Raw genomic sequence first — 24,557 nt, 5'->3', positions numbered from 1 at the left:
GCCAGGGCTTAGACGGGGTCTCATTCTTTGCTCAAAAAATCCCAGGGTAAAAGAACAGACTGCATTCCCTTGGGAGGAGTTAATTCTCTATCAATTGCATGTAGTTCACCAACACGTTTAGAGGTTGCTAAGGCCGCAAGAAAAAGGGTCTCCTGGTGAGATCCCTTAGCAAAATTGAATGTAGGGGATCAAAACAGGGAGTAGACAGCCATTTGAGAATCACATCCAAGTTCCAAGACACCACTCCTGTTTCCTTCTGCTTGGCTGTGGTGACTGACTTAATGAGGTCGGATAGATCCTGGTTCGAGGATAGGTCTATTCCCCTATGCTGAAAGACAGAGCCCAACATGGCCCTATAGCCTCTAATAGTAGAAGAGAACAGACCTCCAGACCTTAAATACAGCAGAAACTCTGCTATCTCCACAACAGCTGATCTTGAAAAGCCCTTCGCTCTGATGAGCTTCCTGACAGTCTGTATCCTGTCAGGGCCAGAGTGGATAATCCTCGATGAAACCTCCTGAAGTGGGGCTGTTCAAGTAAACTTGGTTTTTGAGGGAGCAGCCTCGGAAAATCCACTGGAAGACCGAGCAGATCCAGAAATCACTCCTTCGGCCAAAATGAGGCTATTAAAGTCAATGACATGTTTTGGTGGGTCTGAAACTTGTTTAGTGCCTCCCTCACTAAGCTGAATGGTGGGAAAGCATAAAGATCCTTGTTCAACTAGTCTTGTAGCATGGCGTCCGTCGCCCATGCTAGCGGATCTGATGATTCATGGAGGTTGCAAATAGGTCCAGGATCGGCTTCCCCAAAGTTTCCACAGATCTGTAAAGAAAACCTGTCTTTGACACCTCAGCTTGTCCGCCAATACATTTAGTTTTCCTTGAATAGAACATGTCAAGATTCTGGTCTGCCCAGAGAAGGGCCCTCGCTGCCTCGCAGAGGGAGAAAGAGTGAGTCCCTCCTTGTTTCCTGATATACAACAGGGCAGTGGTGTTGCCCGAGTTGACTGTCACTGTCTTGCTGCAAACTTCTGACGTAAAGAACTGAAGTCCCAAATAGATCGCCTCTAATTCTTTGACACTGATATGCCAACTTCCTTGTTCCAGGGACCAAGTCCCAGAAACTTCTTTGTTCCCCAGAAGAGCTCCCCAACCTAGGTCCAACACATCTGAGTAGAAGCCTAGTTGGGTCTCAGAGGGAGAAGAGATTTCCCTTCTAACAGCATGTCTTCAGAATTCCACCACTACAAATCTTTCTTGATCTCTAGGGTCACAGGAAAAATGAACATGTCTGGGAATTTTCTTCTGTCCCAGCTGGCCCTCAGGAAGAACTGTAGAACTCTTGTATGGAGTCTGCCCAGAGAGATGAATTGTTCTTTGGAGGCTAGAGTCCCTAGAAGACTCATTCTCTTGTTGGCTCAGCAGTTCTAAAGAGAGAGACTTTCACTGACCATCCTCAGACAGGAGTCCTGCATATTGGTGGGGAACATACAATCTCCCTGGCGAATGGATGATAGGATGGTCCAGTTTGTTCCCATCCTAAATTTCGTCTTCTGGACGAAGAAATTTAGGGTGCTGACATCCAGGATGGGTCTCCAACCTCCTGGAGACTTGGGGACTACAAAAAGACAGTTGTAGAACCCTTGAGAACTGACATCTTTGACCACCTCTAAAGATGGTTGTAGAACCCTTGAGAACTGACATCTTCGACCACCTCTATTGCTCTCTTCCTGAGAAAGGATGAACCTTCTTGGGAGAGGGGCGAAAACCTCTCCGAGCCTGCTGAGTAGGCAGTCAATATGACGGGCGCATTGACTAAGGCTGGTTTCTCCCCGAATGGGATGGATTAACCCTCCCCCAGGACTTCTACGATCCAACATTCTGCTCCCTCTGCTTCCCATTCTCAAAAATGAAGGATTCTGGCTCATACTGAAGTACAGAGGATAGAGTCCTCACTTCGTGAGGAAGGCTTGGAGGAGGACTTCTTAACTGCTCAAGACGAGAAGCGGACGTTTGAGTGAGGTCTGGGGTAAGCCTTTTGTCTGCTACTCCGAAAGGGCTGTGGCTGAAGAGGAGAGGCCATCTGGGCGCCGAAGGCAGTCTTCTCCTTAGGGTGTCTAGTTGACTGGGCCAAGAGGTCCTGCGTTGACTTCTTTCGAAGATCTGACCTGATTTCTTGAACTGTAGATTGTGGAAACAGGTGATGATGGTTAAGGGGAGAGAAGAGAAGTGCAGACTTCTGTGAAGAAGTAACCCCTTAGTGGTATTTGAACAACAAAGCTCTCTCTTCTTGAGTACACCCATAGCAAAAAGAGAGGCCTTCTCCTGTGAGCCATCTCTAATGCCCTTATCTGTACAAGAAAGGACATCAAGCCAGTTCGTGGTACAATCCTCAGCACAGTCCTTACTTTTACTTGCAAGGGCTTCCACAGACCAGTCCAAGAAACTCAGGACTTCAAATACTTTAAAAAGATTCTTGAGGAGATGGTCCAGTTCTGTTGCAGAGAACATTACTTTGGGCAGAAGAAGAAGCTGACCTTCGGGATGAGTCAATCGACCCAGAGGAGTCCCCCTGGGAGGAAGCAGACTTCCAAGGAAGGAGCTTCTCCCATGGCATACGATACTTATCTCCGAGACAGCCTGGAAGGAGGAAAACTGAAGAAGGCCTTCCCCTGCTCTCTCTTCTTGAGAGCCAATCCTCAACCTTGGTTAAGGCTTTCCTTGCTGAGGAAGAAAGCACTACCTTAGGAAGCCTATTGGAGTCGATAGTCTGGTTGCTCATTAAAAATGCTGAAGCTTGCGAAGCTGGTATTCTGGCGAGAAGAAATCAGGAAAACTAGTGAGCAAAAATCTCAGCCAGGCTTCATAAGCCGAAGGAGAAGTGTCCTGATCTACTCCCTCTTCCACATCCGATGACACCAGGCGCTCGGGCTCTAGCAGGTGCGCGGGTGCTGGTGGGTGCTCGAACACTAATGGGAGCTCGGGAGCTACCAGGCGCTCAAATGACGATAGATTTTTGGATGAAGAGGAGCATTTGCCAGAGTAAGAAGCAGTGTTTGGGGGCTGAATACTGGCTCTCTACCTCCGTGCACTCCAAAGAAAAAAGCTCTGGGCTATCCCAGTAACTGCCAAAAGGGCAAGGGCTGCAAGCAGGCTTTCTGAACCTCTTGCAGGGCACTGGAGGAGAGTGTGACACATCTGCTGCAAGCTTTTTCAGTGGCTGTGATTCGTCCGTAAAACACCATTGGCACCTGGGACTGGACTCCTCAGAACTCAAAGAAAGCCGACACACTTCCATGGAAATGCCTTTCAAATGGCTCACTGTCTCAACCTGGTATGCAACAACAGGTCCAACTGAGGGGCCGATTACCCATGGGCAGACCCCATCGACCTCCCTTGGGCTACCAGTATGACTCCTCGCAGGTTTAGGGGAGTATAAAAGTGATCTTTGCCTAGGAGAATCGGTGGGACAAGCAGCCACCACCTCCACCAACACCTGACTTACACTTTCATCACTTATATTATCCATCAGGACTCTCACTGAAGACCCCAACTGGACCATAGTGCTCACTATCAAACTAAATTTCTGTTCAAATCTTGGCTCGAGGCAGGCAATGGGATTGGGTTCGGAAGCGTGGGAGCCAGGTAAAGGAGAGGGTGGTATAGTTTGAGGACTGGGACTGGGAGACATGATAGACACAGGCTCAGAAACAGGAAGAACAATATCATCAGTCTTGGTAGAATCCTGGTTAACTAAGTCTTACTATTATCGGCTCTAGAAGCTGCCTTCCTCTTCCTGTCTCTTTCCAATTTAGCTAAATGTGACCTTAAATTCTTCCACTTTTTACTATCCCAGTCTTTACATTCCTCACAAGTCAAATCCGCTGAACATACTTGTCCCTTACAACCTGTGCAAAGGGTATACGGGTTGTAAGAAGTCTTTGTCAATCTTGTATTGCAGCCTTTGCTATAATACCTAATACTAGAAGAACTTGAATCACATCGTACACAAGTCAACTATCAACAATGTCTAAATCACGAAAAAATTGTCTCCAATTGTGAAAATACATCAAAAATTGGTAAAGTCAGTCATAATAGGACTTAACACTGACTAAATGTGCTGAAAAGTTTACCAAATGCAAGAATACTTCACCAATTGGGCGAAAGACATCAACCGGAAAAGCAAAGGTTTCCAAAATGAGCTGCTTCATACAACTGGTCTACAGTCATAAGCCAGCAGAAACAAACTGAAGCTCTTTGCTGAGTTGTCCCTCTCTTTCCCCGAATATGGGTGGGGCTAGTCACCTACCCAATTCAAAAGTAGCACTACTGCGAATTTCAAAATTTTAGCTACCGTGCGAGTTGAAACTATTAGCTATGTAATTACTTGGTAAGTTACTTATATAAAAAACCTACCAGTATTGCAAAAGGAAACAAGAAGCTAGTTACATATTTCACAAAAAATGAGTAAAAAAATCCCTACATTACTAATACTCTGTATGACTCAAGTTGCTAAATTTCATAAACCTTCTGGCTGTTGGATGATGCTACCAGAGAACTGGGTATGCTTAATTACTTGTGCAATTACCCATAAGCAGATGAAAAAACCTGGTTCCACATGGCACTCTCTACAATGTAGTGAGTAATTATCAGGATGCAAGAAGAATTATTGGTATGAGAAAGAAAATTATGATCCTTGCATAATGTATGTAGTGATGCTGAATATCACCTACTCACTGTCACGTGAATAACATTTACTATATGATATAACAAACAAAACTTCTAACAATAAATGTTTCAGGACTTACAGAAGACCTGTCACATAATTACTGGTAAAAAATGCCCAAAACAGAAAGAGGGTGAATAAATGATGTGTAAAATTCACAAGAAATTTGCTTAAGTCAGCACATTTTCCATAAGAACTGACTGACAGTCTATACATAACTTTTGGCAGTCAGAAGACAGTCTTTAGAAGACTGTTTGATGAGACACTAGAATGAGTACTAAGATGTGGAAACAGCAACATACTCAGCTTAACAGGAATCACACCACAAAATCAGTTGAGCTTGATTATACTAAACACATATTTGGTCTTTTTCACATAAAGTTGCCTCAGTAATGAATTCTGAAACACATCTGAACTCAATATTTCAAGAGAATTTAGTTTTTGAGATACATCCATTCTTAATGAAGACGTGATGAACAAAGTTATAGTACTGTTATTCCATAGAGCTCTTGACAGGTGTTTACATGTGGCTCCTGCTAAACTAAAAAGGGTTATTCTCTCTCTTTGGTTTCTTCCCATCAAGCTATCCAGCTTCTTAAACCTTACCTTACACCAACTTTTTAACATCTCATTTTAGAATAAATTCTTTGGGTAAACAATGAGTCTATATAAATGGCTGTGGTCTTGTTAAACTAATAATAATAATAATAATAATAATAATAATAATAATAATAATAATAATAATAACAACAACAGGTATTATTGAAAGTGATAGCTGCATTCAGTTTATATAGTTTTCTCTATTTTTCTAAAAACTGACTTTTCTTGGTTACTGCACTGTGCCAGTAACTCTCCGATGCTTGTCATTTCTGGAGAGGGAAACAGTTGCAGATCGGGATATAACTTATCTCAGATGCATACAAGGGTCATCCAGTAAGTGAAATCTGGGGATCAGGTCCACAGAGTTTTTTCAGGTTGGTGTAGTTGTTAAATCAGCTACAAGTGTGTTAGGCCAACGTTTCTCTCAGGTACTACTGAGCATGTTTACAGCAAAGGACTGGAGTGGACTGACGTTCATGCTGGGTCGTACTCTTTATATACATGATGGTCAGCAGAGGGTCAACTGCATGCCGACTTTTGAATGGCCAAGGCGAAATGCGGGTCGCTCATTGGCTAGCAAGAAGTTTCTTCAAGCCAAAATCTCAAACTTGATGTTTGCACTGCTGTAGTCTCACTGACCAGCGGGGCTGGTGCGTGACGTCACTGCATGGTGTGTGACGCAGCACGACGTCACTGCCTGGTACAGGCAGTCCCTAGTTATCAGCGAGGGTTCTGTTCCAACAGTGTGACAATAAGTGAAAATTGCCAATAACTGAAAATTGGCGATTTTTGGCGCTTACTGGCTCCAATAACTGGAGATTGGCACCTCTGTTAGGTATGTATCAGCGCCAATACCCAATTATCGGTGGACATAAGTGGAAATCGGCGATTTTCGGCGCTGAAAATTGCCGATTTTCATCACTAGACAAGCCCTGTAAAACCAGATCGCCAATAACCAGGGACTGTCTATATTATCCTACAAATATTTTCATTGGTTGCCAGGTGGCTCACTGGATCTTGCATTGCAGGGCCAAGAGTGCCACTTGCTATGGTGTATGAAGAGTGCCTCTAGCAACCAAAGGCATCTGAAGTCCAGGCCTTTCCAATTATCTCCGTGTTTTCGGTAATCGTATCTATTGTGATGCCCGTATAATGGGAATCCCTCATATGGAGTCTTATAGCATCTTCTTGCACAGTAATTCTCTTAGCCAGTTTCATGGTGGTCATACTTATAGGCTATATGAGCTGGGACATCCACAGACTGGGCATTTGCAATGGTATACCACATTTGTCTGTCCAAGGGGATCACTTATCAGCGGGACCAGGTTGTTCTTCATTATCAGGTCTCTTATGTGTCTATTTTGGTAGTATATACATTCTCTTTAATAATATTTTTTATGACATGTTTGTCCTCCTAGTATTTAGGGTGCATTCTTGCTTTATAATACAATTTAATTCTTTCTTGTGGATGGGGCTGTGGCTGTTGACGTTCATCATACCACCGATCCAGTGCTATGTGTATTTCCTTATTCATTTGCTTGCTCAAATACCCGTTGTTCATGAACATTTGGGAGACGCGGTTGAGTTCTTGGTGGTGTTCTGCCAGGACGAACAGTGTGTTAAGGCCCTCCTTACGAAGGCCTTGATGGTGGTATTCTTATACCTTGCAGGGCAATCGCTGTCTCCATTAAGGTAGAGGCCAAGGTTGGTCCGCTTCATGTATGCGGAGGTTCTCTCAGGCCATCGCTGGTCTTGCAGACGAGAACATTGAGAAAGCGAAGCTGCCCGCTACTGCTAAATCCAACAGTAACCAAGAAAAGCCAGTTATTAGAAAAATAGAGAAAACTCTATGTAAACTGAATGCAGCTGACAAAGCCATCACTTTCAATAATACTGTACCTGTTTGAAAGAGGATCTACTATCCAAATAATAATAATAATAATAATAATAATAATAATAATAATAATAATAATAATAATAATAATAATAATAATGGAAAAACTAGATGGCGAAGTAGCTCCAGGACTCATGCAGAAAAGTGCTACTACAAACAGTGCACATAGTGGAAAAGTGATGGACTCCTAAGGGGGCAGGATGCAACCCGGAACCCCACACTATAAAAACCACCCAGTCGAATAGGATGACTGTGATAGACCAAAAGAAAAAATACAGAATAAAAATAATAATAATTATAATATAATAATAATAATGTTAAAAAGAACAATGATAAAAGGCACAGTGGAGACCAGGTCATGGAAGCTCTACATCAAACTTAAGGAAGAACCCTAACCACTTTTATCCTTACTTCTTTAGAGCAATAAAGTACAACTATCTTTAAGAAGAGAACTCTGTATTCTGTGATGGCTAGAAGAAATCAATTATTGTCCTGCAAGTAACAGATAGGCATTTTCTGCTTGTAATAATGGAACTATGCCCATAATTCAGGATACATTCCAACCATAAATTCTGAACATATAAAATGTCAAACCATTCTTAACAGCTAGAAACCATCTACAAAGAGCACTCAATAGAAGCATCTTGTAGCCACAGCAGTGCAATATCTCTAGAACCACATGGGGAAGTATTCATTTGGCACAGGGCTCTTCCTCACCAGCTGCCATATATTCCAAATAATTACACCACCAAATCCGCAATTACAATTCTTAAACAACTTATTTCCATTTCTCATCAAAGAAGCATATGGAAATACAAGTCTGTTTGCATACAAGAATAAAAAGGATATGGGTTGAAAAGTATGAAACCAATTGAAAATACTATCTTTGCTTCACAACGAACCCATTACCTTTAATTAGCCAACATCATAGTTCTTTTCAAATTCTAGACACTTCATTCCCCATTCAAAACTCTATGGACTGCTGGCAAGAACCATTGCACATGTGCCTCCTAAATCCTTGGGTCTTATGTAGCAAAGCACCACACTTTATTTTGGCTAATCATTTTGCTTGAATTAATTATTGAATTTCTCCATGCATACATATTTTCTTTTCAAAACTCATCTCTTCCTTTTGGTGGTGTAGAAAAGATTTTGGTGAAATTCCACATGGAGCTTTTCTTTGCCAGCTGAATGGGGTTTCACATTCCTTTTCACTGCTATCTTGAAAGGTACTTAGTGAAAGAAAAGTTAGGGAGCCACACTTGAACCCACCTGTAAAATCATCCATTAATGATTTATGTTTATGTTTATGATTGATGATTTATGGTTGTACTAGTAGTGGCACCAGTGAACTCTTACACTGAGGACCTACCTCTTGGCAGATGCTGCCCCAATGACAAGGGCCACAATAATGTGGAGAGGCTGCACTGGCATATATTCACAAGAGCAAGTTAGGACCATGCCAAGAGCATAACAGCACAGATTTCAAAATTCAAGGACAAGGGTAAGGCAACAAACTTGGCAAGTAGTGTATCATGGATCTCTAGGCCACAGTCATGGAGATGCTAAGAGTCACAGTCTTGAGCATGGGACCAAGCAACACCAGAACAGGGACCACTCAGAACCATGATCACAAACATGGGACTAAGTTGGACAATAACCCCATCTCAGCTGCTAAACTAGGAATGCAGCCACAAGCATGGGACTAAGTAGGACAGTGCCCCATCTAAGGTGCTAACCTAGAAATGCAGCCACATGCAGAAGACCACGTAGCATCAGGAACATGACCATGCAGACGCTAGGACCCACAGCTAAAGCCATGATATACCACAAGCTACTGCCTCAATTACAGAACCAAGCTGGGGCCAGGACCATACATATGCTGAAGCCACAAACAGAGTGCCAGCAAAAACAGTAACTCAACAGTGGGGCTAGGTCCTAGGCCATAGTAACAGTATCAAACACAATGGTTATGTGACATGTTTGCACTACGATTAGACCCATTCATGACCATGGACTCATCAGTGACCACAATAAATTTAAAGCAGCAACAATAGCAGACATGAGTTATGGAGCTGCAAGAGCAGGAAGAATCAACAAAAGTCTGGCAGAGTACAGAACCATTCTTCTCTGCTTTCTAGTAAACTGACAGAAGTACATCCTCATGTAAAGCAAGAATGGTTTACAAATCATCCTCCCTGCATACATCCCAAGAATCTTGCTAATTTGGAAAGCCCAAGAAGCCAACCTCATCCTTACCAATTCCTCTAGAAATTGAAGATATGCATTTGCCTGCTTGAAGGTTCTCTAACTGGAGTCAGAAATGAAGACCTTCCAGAAGAGGCAGTAGCACTGATATTGCCAACCCTGCAGTTTTGATCTTCCCTATTTCAAGCAGAGGATGCTGTTCTAGCTGGTGAGTGGTAATCTATGGCACACATTTTCCATCACTGCCCTTTTACTTTTTGAATGGTCAGAAGAGCTGTCAGCCTCTGTGATGCACCAATGTCTGCTGTTCCCACAGTTGTCATCCTATGTGGACTCCACCTGTTTTTCAGGTGAGCTGAAATCATCATGATATTCCACAAGTGTGACATTTAGTCTCTAAATAGGAACCTTTGTTAGTCCTGATCAGACTGGCTTTGATTTTATCCTGAGGATGACCTATCTCTGACATTTGTATGTTCAGAAGTAATCAGTAACTTTGTGCACATTCAATTATAACTTTTCAAGGAGTGGATTTCACAGGTATATCCTTTACAACTGATGTGGCAGTGTGGGAAAATTCCAGGCAGTCTGGGTAGAATAACAGTGGGAAATTTCCCACTGGTGCTAAATGTAAGGTAACACATGGCAGTACTGTACTGAACAAGGTTAATATCTTATAACACTAATCTTCACTTGTTTTAATTTTGTTCTTTAAGCAATATCTTCAAGTTCTAATTCTCTTTATGACACATGTGTAGAGATGCTGGACATGAGTATTTCTGACCTGGTCTCTGTTTATTCTAACCTTTAGAAGCAGTGGAAAGTGTAGTAATTAATTTAGTTAAGGATTGACAGATTTCATGTCTTCACAGCCTTATTCCTACTTTCACCCTCAAAAAAACTTATCTGGAGTATTTTGCCTCTTCATGTTGGTGAGTATGGTCATCTGCTATGCTTCTTTCTAGAGTATCCCTTGGATTTGCAGTTGCCAACTCATTTGTTTTGATATGATTCTCAAGGTTTGGGCTTTTCCTTAACGCCTTGGATCCCATAGCTTATCTCAATCACAAGAGATCTCAGATGGATCCTACTGTACATCACAACTGGCCAATGCAGAGGGCTTATACTGCCTCAATCCTCTCCGCCTAAAATAACCTTCTAGATTTACAGGTAAAGGGTATGTTGCAAAACTAACGTAATTTTTTTATGGTATTAGTTTTTCATACATACCCAGCTGAAGTTCCTGCCTCCTAAACACATATTTCTTTGCAGCCTATAGTCTTAGATTATACTAAAAGTGAGGCTCTTGTTGTCATGGGCCCCAGAATTCATACAAAATATGTGCAGTGCAGCCAGCCAGCCAGCATATAATTTTCGTTAGTACTGGGAATGAAGTGTCTAGGATTCCTAAACACCATGATTGTGAGCTAATTATAAATACAGTAGTCTAAAAGGTTTGCATACAGATTTCATGCTTCTGAATTTGTGTTAAGTGGTAACCTCCCAAATAATAAAGGTTTTACTTATATTTGTTAGTGACCTTACAATTTTTGTGGGAGTCAGAAAAACCTATTTAAAAGTTTCACAGTGGATGTGGACAATGAAAGGAGCTGATCACTGCCAAGCTTCATCACAAACAAAAACTTCAAAATGATTTCCTCATACTGATATCATGCACAAGAGGGTTACTACCAGAATGTTTGGCAAAAACAAGTAATGACCTAACTCATTATTGCCATATCCACACCAATACACTTATGATTACATTTTTTCTCACTCATAAAAAGAATACCTACAGTATATGAATGTTTCATAGGTCTGTTAGAAAACATGGAGTACTAATTCAAGTATGGCAAAGAATACCAAAGATCAGAAAGGTAAAATATCTGGTGATGGATGCAGAAACTTATGAAGAATCTACAAGCCAGGGCTGATTAAGATTTGGGATTGGGACCAAGTGAGCTGGACATAGGTTTGAGTGTCAGTACAGGGCAGAGACAACATCTGAGGCTTATGCTGTGAGCTTGGTAAGAAAGGACTTTACAATTATGAGGTTACTAGCCATTTACATTTACATTATTGCTTTAATTCTAATAGTACTTTAACAGAAGAAAATACATCTGAGTGAAAAAGAATAAGGATGTGGACTGGCATCAAACTTGTCTCATTAAACACAAGATTACATTTCTGTTTATCAAATATTCTTGACTTTAAAAATAAATCAAGTAAATGGAGTAAAAGTTTAAATCTAATTTATATGTTCTGGATTCTTGTCAATCATTTACTCAATGTAAACCCCACAAAATGTTAATCAAATATAATTATTGTATAAATTCAATGTTGTTTGATTATTCAAACCTATGGTTATATTCTCAAGTGACTTGACAACCATAAATTTTATATCTAGGTTCTACAGGTATAAACCCTTCTTTCTGCAAGCCTTGCCAAGACAGACCAAGAATATGATCCAATCTACTTTATTAGTGGTGTCTACCTAGCATATGAATTGGCTCCAAAAATGAGCACCCCTCAAACTATTCCTACATACACTCTTTGATGGAATTAACTAGTGGGAAAGAAGAATGAGAACACATAAGAATAGCTTGTAGCCAGTGATGAAAAGTAAGAATTATGCTAAAAACCACAAATTTTAAAGTAATTTTTATTTTTCCTCAGTATACAAACCAGTCTTGTAAATAAGAGTATCTTCAGTGCACATAAAAGCAAAGGATTGTATCCCTGAAGGAACAAATATCTGATGTATTATGCCACTGATTTAAAAAAGGCAAATAACAGGGGAAGGTCAAAGAAGGTAAACTGCAGAGGAAGCAGGTCCTGAAGTTTTTTAGCTGAAACTTCTCCACAGACATGTACCTGGCACACACCAGACTGCCAGAAGCCTTTCTACCCAACTGTTTTCTTCCTAATTTTTTGTCCATTCCATTTGGTTCCTTACTACCTCCCTCTATATATTTTCCAACTTTACCTTTCTTTAATATTCACTGCTTACATAAGAACCAATCTTTCTGATCATCACCATGGGTCAGAGGATTCACCTGCCATTTGCCTTAATGGCAAAGGAAAATGTTAGTAAGTGGTAAGTCACATTCGTGCTACAGGTGCCCAGTGAAAAATGAGTAGGATGAAGAGGAAGAGGTGTTAAAGAACAACTGTCATACTACCAATCCAACAGCTATCATGATGGTATCAAGGTATCTTTAACTGATTTTTCTATGGCAGAAAGATGAAAAAGAGGAGTGAGGTCTCAGTCAACATCAATCACCTGATAAAATAATAAGTTCATTGGAATATTAACCATATCATAAAGTCTGTCTGAATATTAACCACATCACAGTTTTTTTACTTTTAATAATACTAAAATTAGTTAAAACAAATGGTTGAAATGGAACATACCTCTCTCAATCAGGGAGAGACTTGTTCTCTGAGATGGCTGACAGGTAGGTGAGTAGGGATGAAGCAAGAACAACTTCATTTAGCACCACTATGAAGTCTATAAGTACAGGCAGTCCCAGGTTATTGGTGGGGTTCCGTTTCTGAGGGTGTGGTGATAACTGAAAATCGCCGCTAACCGAAAATCTCTGCGATTTTCGGGGCTTATCGGCAACAAAAAGCGCCGATTTTCAGTTATCAGCGCCTCTGTTAGGTATGTATCGGTGCTAATACCCAATTATTGGCATGTCGTTAAGCGGAAATCAGCGATTTTTGTCGCTAGACAAGCGCCATAAAACCACATCACCGTTAACCTAGCCCGCCGTTAACCGGGGACTGCCTGTACTAGAATGTGAAACATACTACTGAATTTCCCTCCTTTCTAGTCCATTATCTAAGCCTCATTGATAACATCAGGGGCAATGCAAAATTCCAGAGTTCCAGTATGAAACTGAGAGGTTCACAGACGACCTTCACAAAGTGAAAGCTTGTAACAAAATGGTCTTAAAAGTCAGGTCCTTTTTATTCAGTCAAAGAAACTTTCTTGGTTACTGTTGAATTCAGCAGTAGCGGACAGCTTCCCTTTCTCTAAGTTCTCGTCTGCAAGACCTGACGATGGCCTGAGAACCTCCATATACATGAAGCAGGCCAACCTTGGCCTCTGCCTTCATGGAGACAGCGAGTGTCCTGCAAGGTATAAGAATACCACCATCAAGGCCTTTGTAAGGAGGGCCTTAACACAATGTTCGTCTTGGCAGAACACCCACCAAGAACTCAACCGCATCTCCCAAATGCTTGTGAATAACAGATATTCAAAAAAGCAAGCAAATAAGGAAATATGCATAGCACTGGATTGGTGGTATGACAAACGTGAACAGCCACAGCCCCATCCACAAGAAAAAATCAAATTATATTATAAAGCATGAATGCACCCTAAATACCGGGAGAACGAATATGTCATATGTTTAATGCCTCAAGGATCTAATCGGACATAAAGAAATGAGTTTCTTGCAGTATATTGGTTTCAGCCACAATGAAATTACCTGGTTAGATCTACCAAGCAAATGCTGAAGAACATGTAATACAGTATTACAGCTCAGCAAGTGACAGAGAGGAATTGACTAGCAAAACCGCATCACCCATTACCTAGTAAACCATTAACACAGCAAATGGGTTGGATTTTATACATGAACTGTCTCATAAAGACCAGCAATAAAGACCGTAGTAAAGCAATGATTTGTATGTATACATAACCACTGAAATCTTACAAAAAATACTACAGTTATTGTTTTTAAGGTTTCTTGCTGATACAGTACTATTTAGTGGGTATCTTCATAAATAGGATTTACAGAATAAGGGTCTAAACAATTCCAGTCCTTTAAAGACAAAAATAATTACAAACAGTTAAATTCACATTTAACCATTGTAACTTCATTAATTTGCTGAACTTGAGGGTAGAAAAAATATATAATTAAATAAATAAGCATATTACTGAATTTCCCAGGCTTTAATATCTGATTTCTATTCTATTTATCTGGCATAATCTAAATAACCTAACCCATCTTTATCATTACACCAGTCTAGAAGAGTTAGAATATGCTACTTTTACAACAAAACTACATCCACACAGCCTCCATATTTTTCCATAATGGAAGGAACAAACTAACTATAAAGAATTCAAACCTCTTGATAATATGCTGATGCTAATTCCTTAAAGGTTAAGCATACTGACAGATGGATAACCCCCAAAAAATCTAAAAACAAGCAAGGTCACTTAATATTTGAAAAACCCGCAAGAGAAGCTGAACGCATTAAACATATCAAATGTCAACAAAGGCATCAACATCAGTAGTGTTATCCTTCACTGGCCAGTGAACTAGAAACTTAAGGATTTGAAGCTTTAAGGTGCAAGCTAACATGCCAGAATAGGTGCATTACAGCATTCAACAAAGATCAATGTTGTTCCAGGTCACAAACACAGAATTAAGAACAAAATAATCTATGAAGGGATAAACTAGTCTTACATATCGTGCAAAAGGAATATGAAATGCAAAACGAATCCTACTATTATAACAAATGTTTAAACCTCAGTAACAAATACTATAGAAGCACAAATCAAAATACAGTACAAGATACACCACAGACTACATCAATTTGCTAAGCCAAAGATTACCTAAGAAACTCTGATTTAACTCCAAAGTTACAATAGGTCGACCCAGCATGTTCCGCCATGTAGATTGCAAGAAGTTCAGTTCAGTTTTGAAAATGTCTAACAGAAGATCGAGGTCAGAGGCTATGAAGAACCGCTGCCGATCTACGAACTGAAAGAGGGTGAGTAAGCAACATGCTTGGCTGAGTCTGTACAGTACATGGCAATAACACATTGACGACAATTTAGAGTTTTCTATAGTTGTCATAAAGGTTCCTGAATAATGTAGCACAAGGAAATCTAAGAAATTTGTTGAGCTTACTTTACATAAATTGAAATATACCTGATTTCAACACCTTCTGTTCTATAGAAGTACTAGTAACACAAGTACTTAACCTCATCATTCATTTTAAATATGAAATACTGTTAAGCTCTGTATGAGAGTATTACAAATGGATAAGTTTTACACAGTAGGATAAAAAAATGCATAATTATGCCCTACTTAAGACACATAACTTCCCAAGTGCTGAAACTCAAAAGAGGAAGCTGTTGTTAATCACCTGCAATATACTTCTCATACAAAAGAGGTGTTTCCTAAACATTATTTACTTACTATCTTCCTAAACTGGCTCAAAATTGGCAAGACTTGGTGTTTGGATGCTCAAAGCTAGCCTGTATGACTTCAAAGGTAGACAAACTTTTTCCTGTGTTGGTTTCCATGGTATTATTATTAATATCATACAAAAATATCTGACCAGTACAGCCACCACTTACAGCTTATGAATTTAATAAAACTAAGTAAAAGCACCGATTAAAATACATCAATATCATATTTTGCCTCTAACAATGAAATGCTATTTCAAACACTTTTACATTTCATTGAAACTGTTGCCTAAATACTTGTAAAAATACTTCAGTTTATCTTTTACTATTATAGACCACAAAACCAAAACAGAATGGCAAAGGGTATTATCCAGCATGTGCGCCTTATATGCACAAACTACTGAAAGAAATTTAGCTTAATCATGGGAATACACTGGCACCTCAACTTAATGGACTTCAATTTATCAGAAACACCAAAGTCCAGAAACATGACAATCACATTTCATACTTAACAGAATAATCTAGCAAGAGCGCTAGACAGAAACTGCTGAAACAACACTATCAATAATTGACTGTCTGACATTATAAGGTGGCTTCTTTATTTCCAGGGTAACTGACCCATCATGCCCTGCTCAGTGCTTTCTCCCACTCACTTGAACATATATTCATCCTCAGCGCATGATGTACTTTTTTCTTAATTCATTTTTCCTAACTGTATTGTAAGCTGTTAAATTCATTACTCGATTCAACAGCTAACAACACAGTCCTCAAAACTTACAATAAAATAATGCTAAACAACATGAGAGGGAAGAAAGTTTGAATCTTTTCACAATGATTACTTTACTGGCTCTGGGGTATCATGTAGCATGTATTCCCAAGTCTTGGTTCCTCATTACTCAGGATGTTTTATTACTTACTGGGGGCCAGACCTAAAAAAACTTTCAGTAAGCTGAGGCACCAGTGTACACTGTAAACCCATGACGAATGATGTGCTGCATGTGTGATAAAATAATGTTTAGCACAACACAATAACAAAACATTTCTTTCTTGGCATTTTGCTTTACCATTTAAAAAAAATAAAATATTCTACTATTTATCCTTGCACATTTCTTGCCACAAAATAACTGTCTTGTCCTGTTTTAATACATATTTTGCTGCTTGTTCATTCACTGGAACATTATTACTTCGCTATCCATGCTGGTTCTGAAGGCTTTTCTTGATTAGTACAATTAAATATTTTTTTTAGTTATTAACAAAAACAGTAAGCTAATTATTAACAGAAACGGTGTGCTAAGGTTAAACACCTTTCCACGAAAGACCGAATATCACTCATATACAACCCAAATTCGTGGTCTTCAAATGTAAACCTCTATTCTGAGCCTCGTATTTATGCATCACTTTATTACATACCACTGCTATAGTTATTAAGGTATGTTTTACTTATTTATTTATTTATTTTGTCACAGACTCTGCAGCCTTTTATCTAATAGAGAGAAGAGTGTACAAGTACTGAACATGAGCCACCTGCATTCTCAAGTCCAAAGCAGGTTACTGCCTCACTTTTCTTTGAGTCTAAAGCTCTACTACGAGCTGAGCTGAATTCCCATTATAATTTTCCAATTATTACAGGGTTGCCTAAAACTCATTAATTCATCCTATTTCATCCTTTACTATTCAATTGCCCTTTCAGATCATATTCAATTGGATTCTATGCCCTACCAAGTAGTAAATTATTTTCTGGAGTTAGTCTTAGTAAACAACTCCTTGTTTTCAATAACCCAGAGTATTCCCTTCAAACAATGCTTCTTTTCCAGTATTTGAAGACAGTTTGTGATATCTTAAGACATCCCTCAAAAGTATTTGATATATATGAAATTTCTATGATGGTGAATTTGGTTTATCGCTGACATTGTTAGGTAACAAGTTGTTGGCTTGTTAACATTTATAGTTACCTCCTGTTCACACTAAACTAACTTTTAAACTTCATTCTGCATTTATAAAAGGGTGTGATAGGCACAATAAGCCTGAGCTATTCTTAACAATGGAAACATAGGTACTGGCAAAGAAAATGGATGAGATTTGGAAAAGAGGTGACCATAGAATGTTGAGATTCATGCATAGAGTACTGTGGGAAGATTATACTACATGCAAGGATCTGTCTAAGAAATGTCGTATGAAGAGGCTAAAAAAAATGTGATAAGGGATGAGGAACAATTGGTCAGATATGGCAGTAGCAGGAAAAAGACTTGTAGGATGGCCCAATGAAATAACTGAAAAGAGGGACAGGTGAAAACACAGACCTGAAGGGAGTTCAGGCAGAAAGAGTACAGGACAGAAGATCATTACAGTATACATTACTCATATTATGTTTAAACTCACAAAGTACTGGGAAAGCTGACAAAGATATTTGTTATGATGATGATGTGGATCACTTTGTTCTGTACAGTTCCTTGAATTTTGTGGAGATTAGGGGCATTAGTTCCCTGCTAAAATTCTGAAATCCACAAATATCTTTTGACCCAACCCTCAAACCTTAAGCCCTAATACTGTAAGTGTAGAGAGAGAGAGAGAGAGAGAGAGAGAGAGAGAGAGAGAGAGAGAGAGATACTGTACCTGCACAGTACCAGGTACTACAGGATACATACAGTAGTTTATATACTATATATGTAAGCTACATTTATATAACAATACCAATAGAGAAAACATCACTGTAATCTTGAAATACAATTTACCTTATTCATATGTAAGGACATGCTAATACCTATCCAATGCCACTCAAGTCTTTTACAAAATAACTCGGAAATACTGAATGATGACGAAGATGATAATGAAAATGACAATGCAAGACAAACACACTGATGCAGTTCTTGCCATAAGTTATTACACTTACACATGAAGACATCTACTAATCCAAAATTTCAAAACAGTAGGGTGTTATCATCACTTATTCAATGAAAGGAGGTGGATCATCAGCCTCTTTATTCATTCTCCTCATCAATGCATTCTGTATAAGGAGTGGCTAGTCTTGAAGCCTTAGTGATGGCAAGTGTAGAAGAGGTGCACTCGGTGGGAGGAGAAGCTAGGATTCTGGGTCTGACCTTCAGAATTACACTGTGATTTTGTTTGACTTTTCTGCTTTTGCATTTCTTTAAAAATTGAAGTATAGAATGCAACTGCTTCACCAATTTCCTTCACTTTTAAGGCATCTATTATCAGTGAGTCAGTATCATTAAGAAGTTTGTGAAAGTGGAGAAAAGACACAATTCTTCTGTGATATTATCTAAAATAAACTTGTTTTCAGGTACTGCAGCAGCTTCTTGATCTTTAGGATCTGTTTGGGTTAGTTTTATCTAACATCTATTTAGGTTAATTCCAACTAGTTACTTTTTTTTTAATCAGCTTAGGTGGTACAGCAGTCATGAATTTGCCCATATCCATATTTTCACACTCTTCCCCACTCACTTTCTTTGCCATAGTCACTATTACTTTCATTTTGTTGATAACCTCTGTAGTAAATCCTGAGAAGTCTTTGACATTTTGGCCAAATTTTTTTCCCAGCATAAGTTGATTATCAGAGCTTTCATGGCTCTTTCAATATATATAGCATAAAAAACTGCATAAAGTTTCTACTTCTGCATTACATTTTTCTTTAGTGGTATTATCTTCCACTGCATAAAAATTCTCTCCCCAGAGTGCCAAGTGTAATGAACCTTAAGCTTCCCAATTACCCAATCCAGAGGTAAGATTAGACACTGCAGGGGGGAGGGGAAGAAGACATCAACACTTTTGTAGTTGACCTCATGAAATTCTCTATAGCCTGGAGCACTGTCTACTATCAGAAAGACTTTAAAGGCAGTCCCTTACAGTAAAATATCTTCTGCCTTCCAGAGCAAAGCACCAATGAAACCATTAAAAGTTTTCTGGTAGTCCATGCCTTCTTATTATGCATCTAAACTACTGGCAGTTTGAATTTATATTTTCCTATAATGGTTTGGAGATCAGCAGCTTTATAAATCAGGGCTGCTCTAATCATAAATCCAATGGCATTAGCACAAAACATCTAGGTAAATTTCTCTCTTCCTGCCTTAAAATCTGGTAATAGTAAACGAATATCAATGACAGTAAATATTCTTTTGCCTTAATGTTTATTAAAGGTGTTAGGAAACTCTGCCTTAGTCATAGAAGCTGCTTTTCTTTTAAAATTAACATATCTTTATCAACCCAGCCTTTGCTAACACTGAAGTCCAAATAGTAAGATCCTTCACCTACTTGCCTTATGAATTCCTACAAGGCCAAGGCCTGTACTTGAATCATATCTGAGCCTACTGGAATGCTTCTTTTATATCAATCCTGCACTTTAATAAAATTAAAATTTGTAATGAATTGATGTAAGTATTCATGACAGTGCATGAAAAAATTATATTCTATGTTCTACAATGTCTTAGTTTCCTCTACATTAACAACCCTATGCACATTATCTGCAGCTTTACCCTTATTTTTTGTAACTATGGACAATGTTGTCTGCAATCTGTAGGCTTGTGTGTAACTTTTTAGGGGGTTTTTACTCATTAAAACTGATCTGTATCTAAAGTACTTTAATCAAAAAGTAAAACTGAAACGTTTAAGCATTTAAAATATTTATGGCTTATTAAACTTTTTTTCACTTTTTTATATTTCTAGCCTCTGCAAGTCATCTGTGGTGCATAAAAATGTCTGCAAAACTTCCAAAAATACTCCAATTAATTACTGATGGAAATTTAGCAATTAATCAAACCCATGATCCTAAATCATGTAAAATTCAAGGGCCAACTGAAATCTGAAAATAAGCAATGGCATTAAAGTTGACATAAATACAAGCTGCTAATTTATTTAGCAACCCCAGCAAAGTATGGAAACAAGTTAAGAAAACCCAACACATCTCAACACAGACAGCAATATCTAACCTGTGGTGTGAATGCAAAGATTCTGTCCTGGAGAGAGTACAGTTTACTAGTGGAGAGAATACCAACATCCCTGCTCTGTCGTCCCGAGAGACCTAATTTTTGGTTGCGTCCTGTGAAAGCAGAGTTTATGACACAATTTGGTAGATTCATGGATAGTCAGAAAAATCCAATAAAGCCCAATAGTAATCATTAACATTATATAAACAAGCATATTTATTATAGTAATCTATTAAAATACAAAACTCAGTGTTGGTGAAAGACTAGATGAATAAATACCAGAGCTATAACTCCAAAAACAAGTCAATCAGGGCATCCTTAACAAATGCTGACAAAATAATTCTATTATTCCATTTTTGTTTATTACTATGTATACTAAATAAAACTATAGCATTTTTACATATGCTTTACTGTTTTAATATAAAATGATTTTATGTATTGCAAGTGGTATATCATATTTATTTTGCTCTAACTATGGTACCAAAGTTCAAATACAAAATCTTACCAAGATGAGCATATAGTTTAGAAAGGACTCTTGCTGGCTGCACCTCAATTGGAGATACTTCTGATATAGTTTGTACATGTATATCAAGAGCTGCTAACTTGCTCTGAATTGTTGAATCTTCTGCAAGGACCACTACCTGTACCACAACATCAGGTTTCTTTTCACTTCCTAAGCGACGATTAAGAGGGTCAAGTTCACCACAGGCCAAAAATTTCTGTAAGTAAAAATAAGGCTATCCGTTAACATAAAATTTACGTTTTCTGAATAAAGCAGTCAGCCTTGTGAATCTCTACAGTATGCATTATTTATTCTACAAAGGGGTTCTGTACTTGAGGAAAGAATGTGAAAGGGTTAAAAATATTTCTAAAAATATTTCTACTGCATAAAACCTTGACATCAAACCTCAAAACAGTTACTGACATATACTGTACAGTATAACTCTATCATTAACATTGTCCTGGACTTACATGCAAGAATGAATAAGTAGAATAAAAAGAAATGAAGAAAGGCAAGATGAAAAGAATCATCCTTCAACTAGCAGATGCTCATTGTTGCTCGCATTTGCGAGTTTCTTGTTAATAGTTCTGATGTAATTAATTTGAAGTTGTATACCAGGAGTAGTATTTATGTGATCCTCATAATGCAGATGGTTCATAGTTACAACGTGCGATTAATTAAACACTTCCTAAATTCTAAGATGGATTCTAAAATGAGTTCCAGTAATAATTTTGACTTGCAGCACCCTTGGTTTAATATCCATTACCACCAGTCTAATGCCATTGCAAAGGCCCTTGGCCAAGCACAGATTACGAATAAGCCTAACAACTGCACCTTTCTTCAAGTTCAGTGCATGTGGGGGCAACCCAGCCAAGTTAACAGCGTCCACGAATTCTACTGGGTACATTCCACCCAGAATTCTTCCACCTCCTGAAGAAATGCCCATTGGATTAAAATGTATTCTTGAAAACGTCTTCACAACTCCAGGATCCTTTAAAGAAGTCACTCCTGAAGCACCCACTGAACTATAGCTTCTTAAATTCTCAAAGACTTCAGGATCCTGTCATACCATCTCCAGCTCCTGGATGGATTCCTGTCGGATACGCTTCCCTTCAAGAAAGTAGGCTTCCCATGAAGAAGTCTTCAAAGCCTTTCATCTACAGAAAGGACCACTTAGGGTTGCATATCTCTGGAGAAATCCACAATCTGTCTTTGTAATCATTCCACCCAGAATTCTTCCACCTCCTGGAGAAACGCCCATTGGATTAAAACGTATTCTCGAAGACGTCTTCACTGCTCCAGGATCCTTTGAAACAGTCTTCAGCTCCTGAGGCATTACTGGAGAAACACCCATTGAATTATAATATCTTCTTAAATTCTTAAAGACTCAAGGATCCTGTGAAGCCGTCTTCAGCTCCTGAACACATTCCTGTCGAATCCACCTCCCTTGTAGAATGTTGGCTTCCCCCATATATTCAAAGCTTTTCATCTCCAGGAAGGATCAGAAGCCTTTGGAATCCCAAAAGCCTTTGAAATTCATCTCCACATATGTGGGCTTCCCCAGCTCTTGCACAATACTAAAGAAGTGAGTTTTATGGAGAAGAAATCATAGATGAAAGGCTTTGAAGAATCTGGAGGCTGTCTTGAAGCTCCAGAAGCCTCCGAGATTCCCAGAATCCTTCGGAATTCCCCGAAGACTTTGAAATTCCAAAAAGCCTCCGCACACACACACACACACACACACCACACAGAAAGGTAGCAAAGGAAATTAATATAATAGATACAGTAAAGATTGGTTATGCTTGCAACACTAATGTGGCTGTCAATGTCAAAGATCATTGCCAAGACTACAACCATCCTCCACACAGACTGATGGCTTAAATATCCATGAATATATCACACAGCTTTTAGCACAGAAACAATCAAGTTGAAAAGCTGTGGCACCATGACCAAAAGCTCTTCAAAAAGCTTGTCCATGAATACAAAATCACTCAATAAAATACTTACATCCTGTAGAAGTCTCCCTAGAATGTACAGTGACTGAGCCCACATGAAGGGCAATTTTCCACAGGCCTTTCGTTCCTGAGAACCAGGATTCTGATATTCAGCTTCTACACTTTCCTCTGGGACTGTATATATTTCTGGTATTAACCTCAATCCATCTTCAGTTGTAACACACAGCTAAGGGCAAAAACACAAAAAAAAATTTTTATCAAAGCACATAAATCATACAATTCAACAAGTAAAGCAACTAGACTAGTGACAACAAAATAGCTGGTAAAATAATATCATAAAGAACATATGATACATAGTCCAAAATTGCAACATTGTGCAATGAACCTAAAACTGAATGGATGACATATACTGAACAATGTAATATTAACTATTGAAGTCATATATTCTGTCATACAACTGTGGTCAAATAATAATAACAGAGGTTATCAAATGACAAGGTTTTCTTGCTATTTCTATATAAACAGTACTTTGTATTGCTATATTTGGTTCTTTTTTTACTCTAAACCAAGATCATTTTTAGCTTTTAATCTAAATTTCTCTAGCAATTTGAAGTAGCAACAGTTAAAAAAATTTACAGCACATTTTTTTAAATAACTCATAAAAATAAAGTAGTAACCCCTCACCTTACCAAACTTCATTACTTATCACATATATTATGACGATTTTCTTCTGGATTACTGTTGTATATATACTGAATTTTGTGGATTAGTCTCCTGAATTTAACGATAAGTGTAAAATGCACTTTAGTTTAAGCTACAAACTATATGGAAATACTTTCAGCTTGGAATTTATTGTAAGTTCAAGCATAAGCTATACTGAACGTTTACCAGATTTTGTTCCAAATCAGAAGGCTGGACTCCTTAATCATTTAAGTTGAGGTGTTACTGCATTTTCTTCATGTCTGTTACTTATGACAAAGCCATTTTAAGAAAATGTGAGAGGCAAATGTAGGAAAAGGATCTCTATATGCTTTCCAAAACTAAAATGGAAAAAATCAAAGTCACATTAATGTAACACTTAGAAAGTATTTTCAACTGGACAGTTATTTCTCGGAATAAATCTATATCAACACAAAACCCTATCTACAGCAGCAGTTATCTCCAGGTCCGTCCTAAAAAGAAGCTCTCTTTCCACATATCTGAGCTTGCAACTGGGTCTCTGAGGCCTCTGGTGATGAAAAAAGGTAATTTTCTAAGTATCTGTTGTTTGATCAACAACTGCAGTTTTGTTCCTCGGAACTCATGACTTATAACATTCATTATGAATCATTAAATCATTCCAACCTTTAATTCTTTGCCTTAGTATCACTTCACATTGATTAGCAATGGTATTTACTGTTACCGTCACCTCGTCCACCTTTTTATTTAGTACTGTATGTATATACACTCACCAACCTGATCATCTTTGAAGGTAGACATACCTGTCAGCATCTACTTTAAGCACAGTGATCTCTGAACAGCTGGGAGGTCA

The 24,557-nt window shown here is 38.6% G+C and overlaps 1 protein-coding gene across 14 annotated transcripts in view; it reads right to left on the bottom strand.

Annotated features, from left to right (window-relative positions):
* The window catches only part of LOC136831460 (probable phosphorylase b kinase regulatory subunit alpha), a 239,786-nt gene that overhangs the window by 175,196 nt on the left and 40,033 nt on the right, over positions 1–24,557 (bottom strand). For 10 of the 14 annotated variants that reach the window (XM_067091940.1, XM_067091944.1, XM_067091947.1 and 7 more), the window contains exons 8-11: positions 23,079–23,252; positions 21,075–21,288; positions 20,573–20,682; positions 15,051–15,198 (exon numbers count right to left, since the gene is read on the bottom strand). In XM_067091940.1, coding sequence (XP_066948041.1) covers positions 15,051–15,198; positions 20,573–20,682; positions 21,075–21,288; positions 23,079–23,252 — 646 coding nt within the window. The remainder of the gene's footprint in view (positions 1–15,050; positions 15,199–20,572; positions 20,683–21,074; positions 21,289–23,078; positions 23,253–24,557) is intronic. The other 4 variants (XM_067091936.1, XM_067091941.1, XM_067091945.1 and 1 more) reach the window with 1 other exon arrangement.

This window comes from Macrobrachium rosenbergii, chromosome 48 (assembly GCF_040412425.1).
Source record: "Macrobrachium rosenbergii isolate ZJJX-2024 chromosome 48, ASM4041242v1, whole genome shotgun sequence".
In the NCBI taxonomy this organism is placed as follows: Eukaryota; Metazoa; Arthropoda; class Malacostraca; order Decapoda; family Palaemonidae; genus Macrobrachium; species Macrobrachium rosenbergii.
This window is presented reverse-complemented; position numbering and strand designations above follow the sequence as displayed.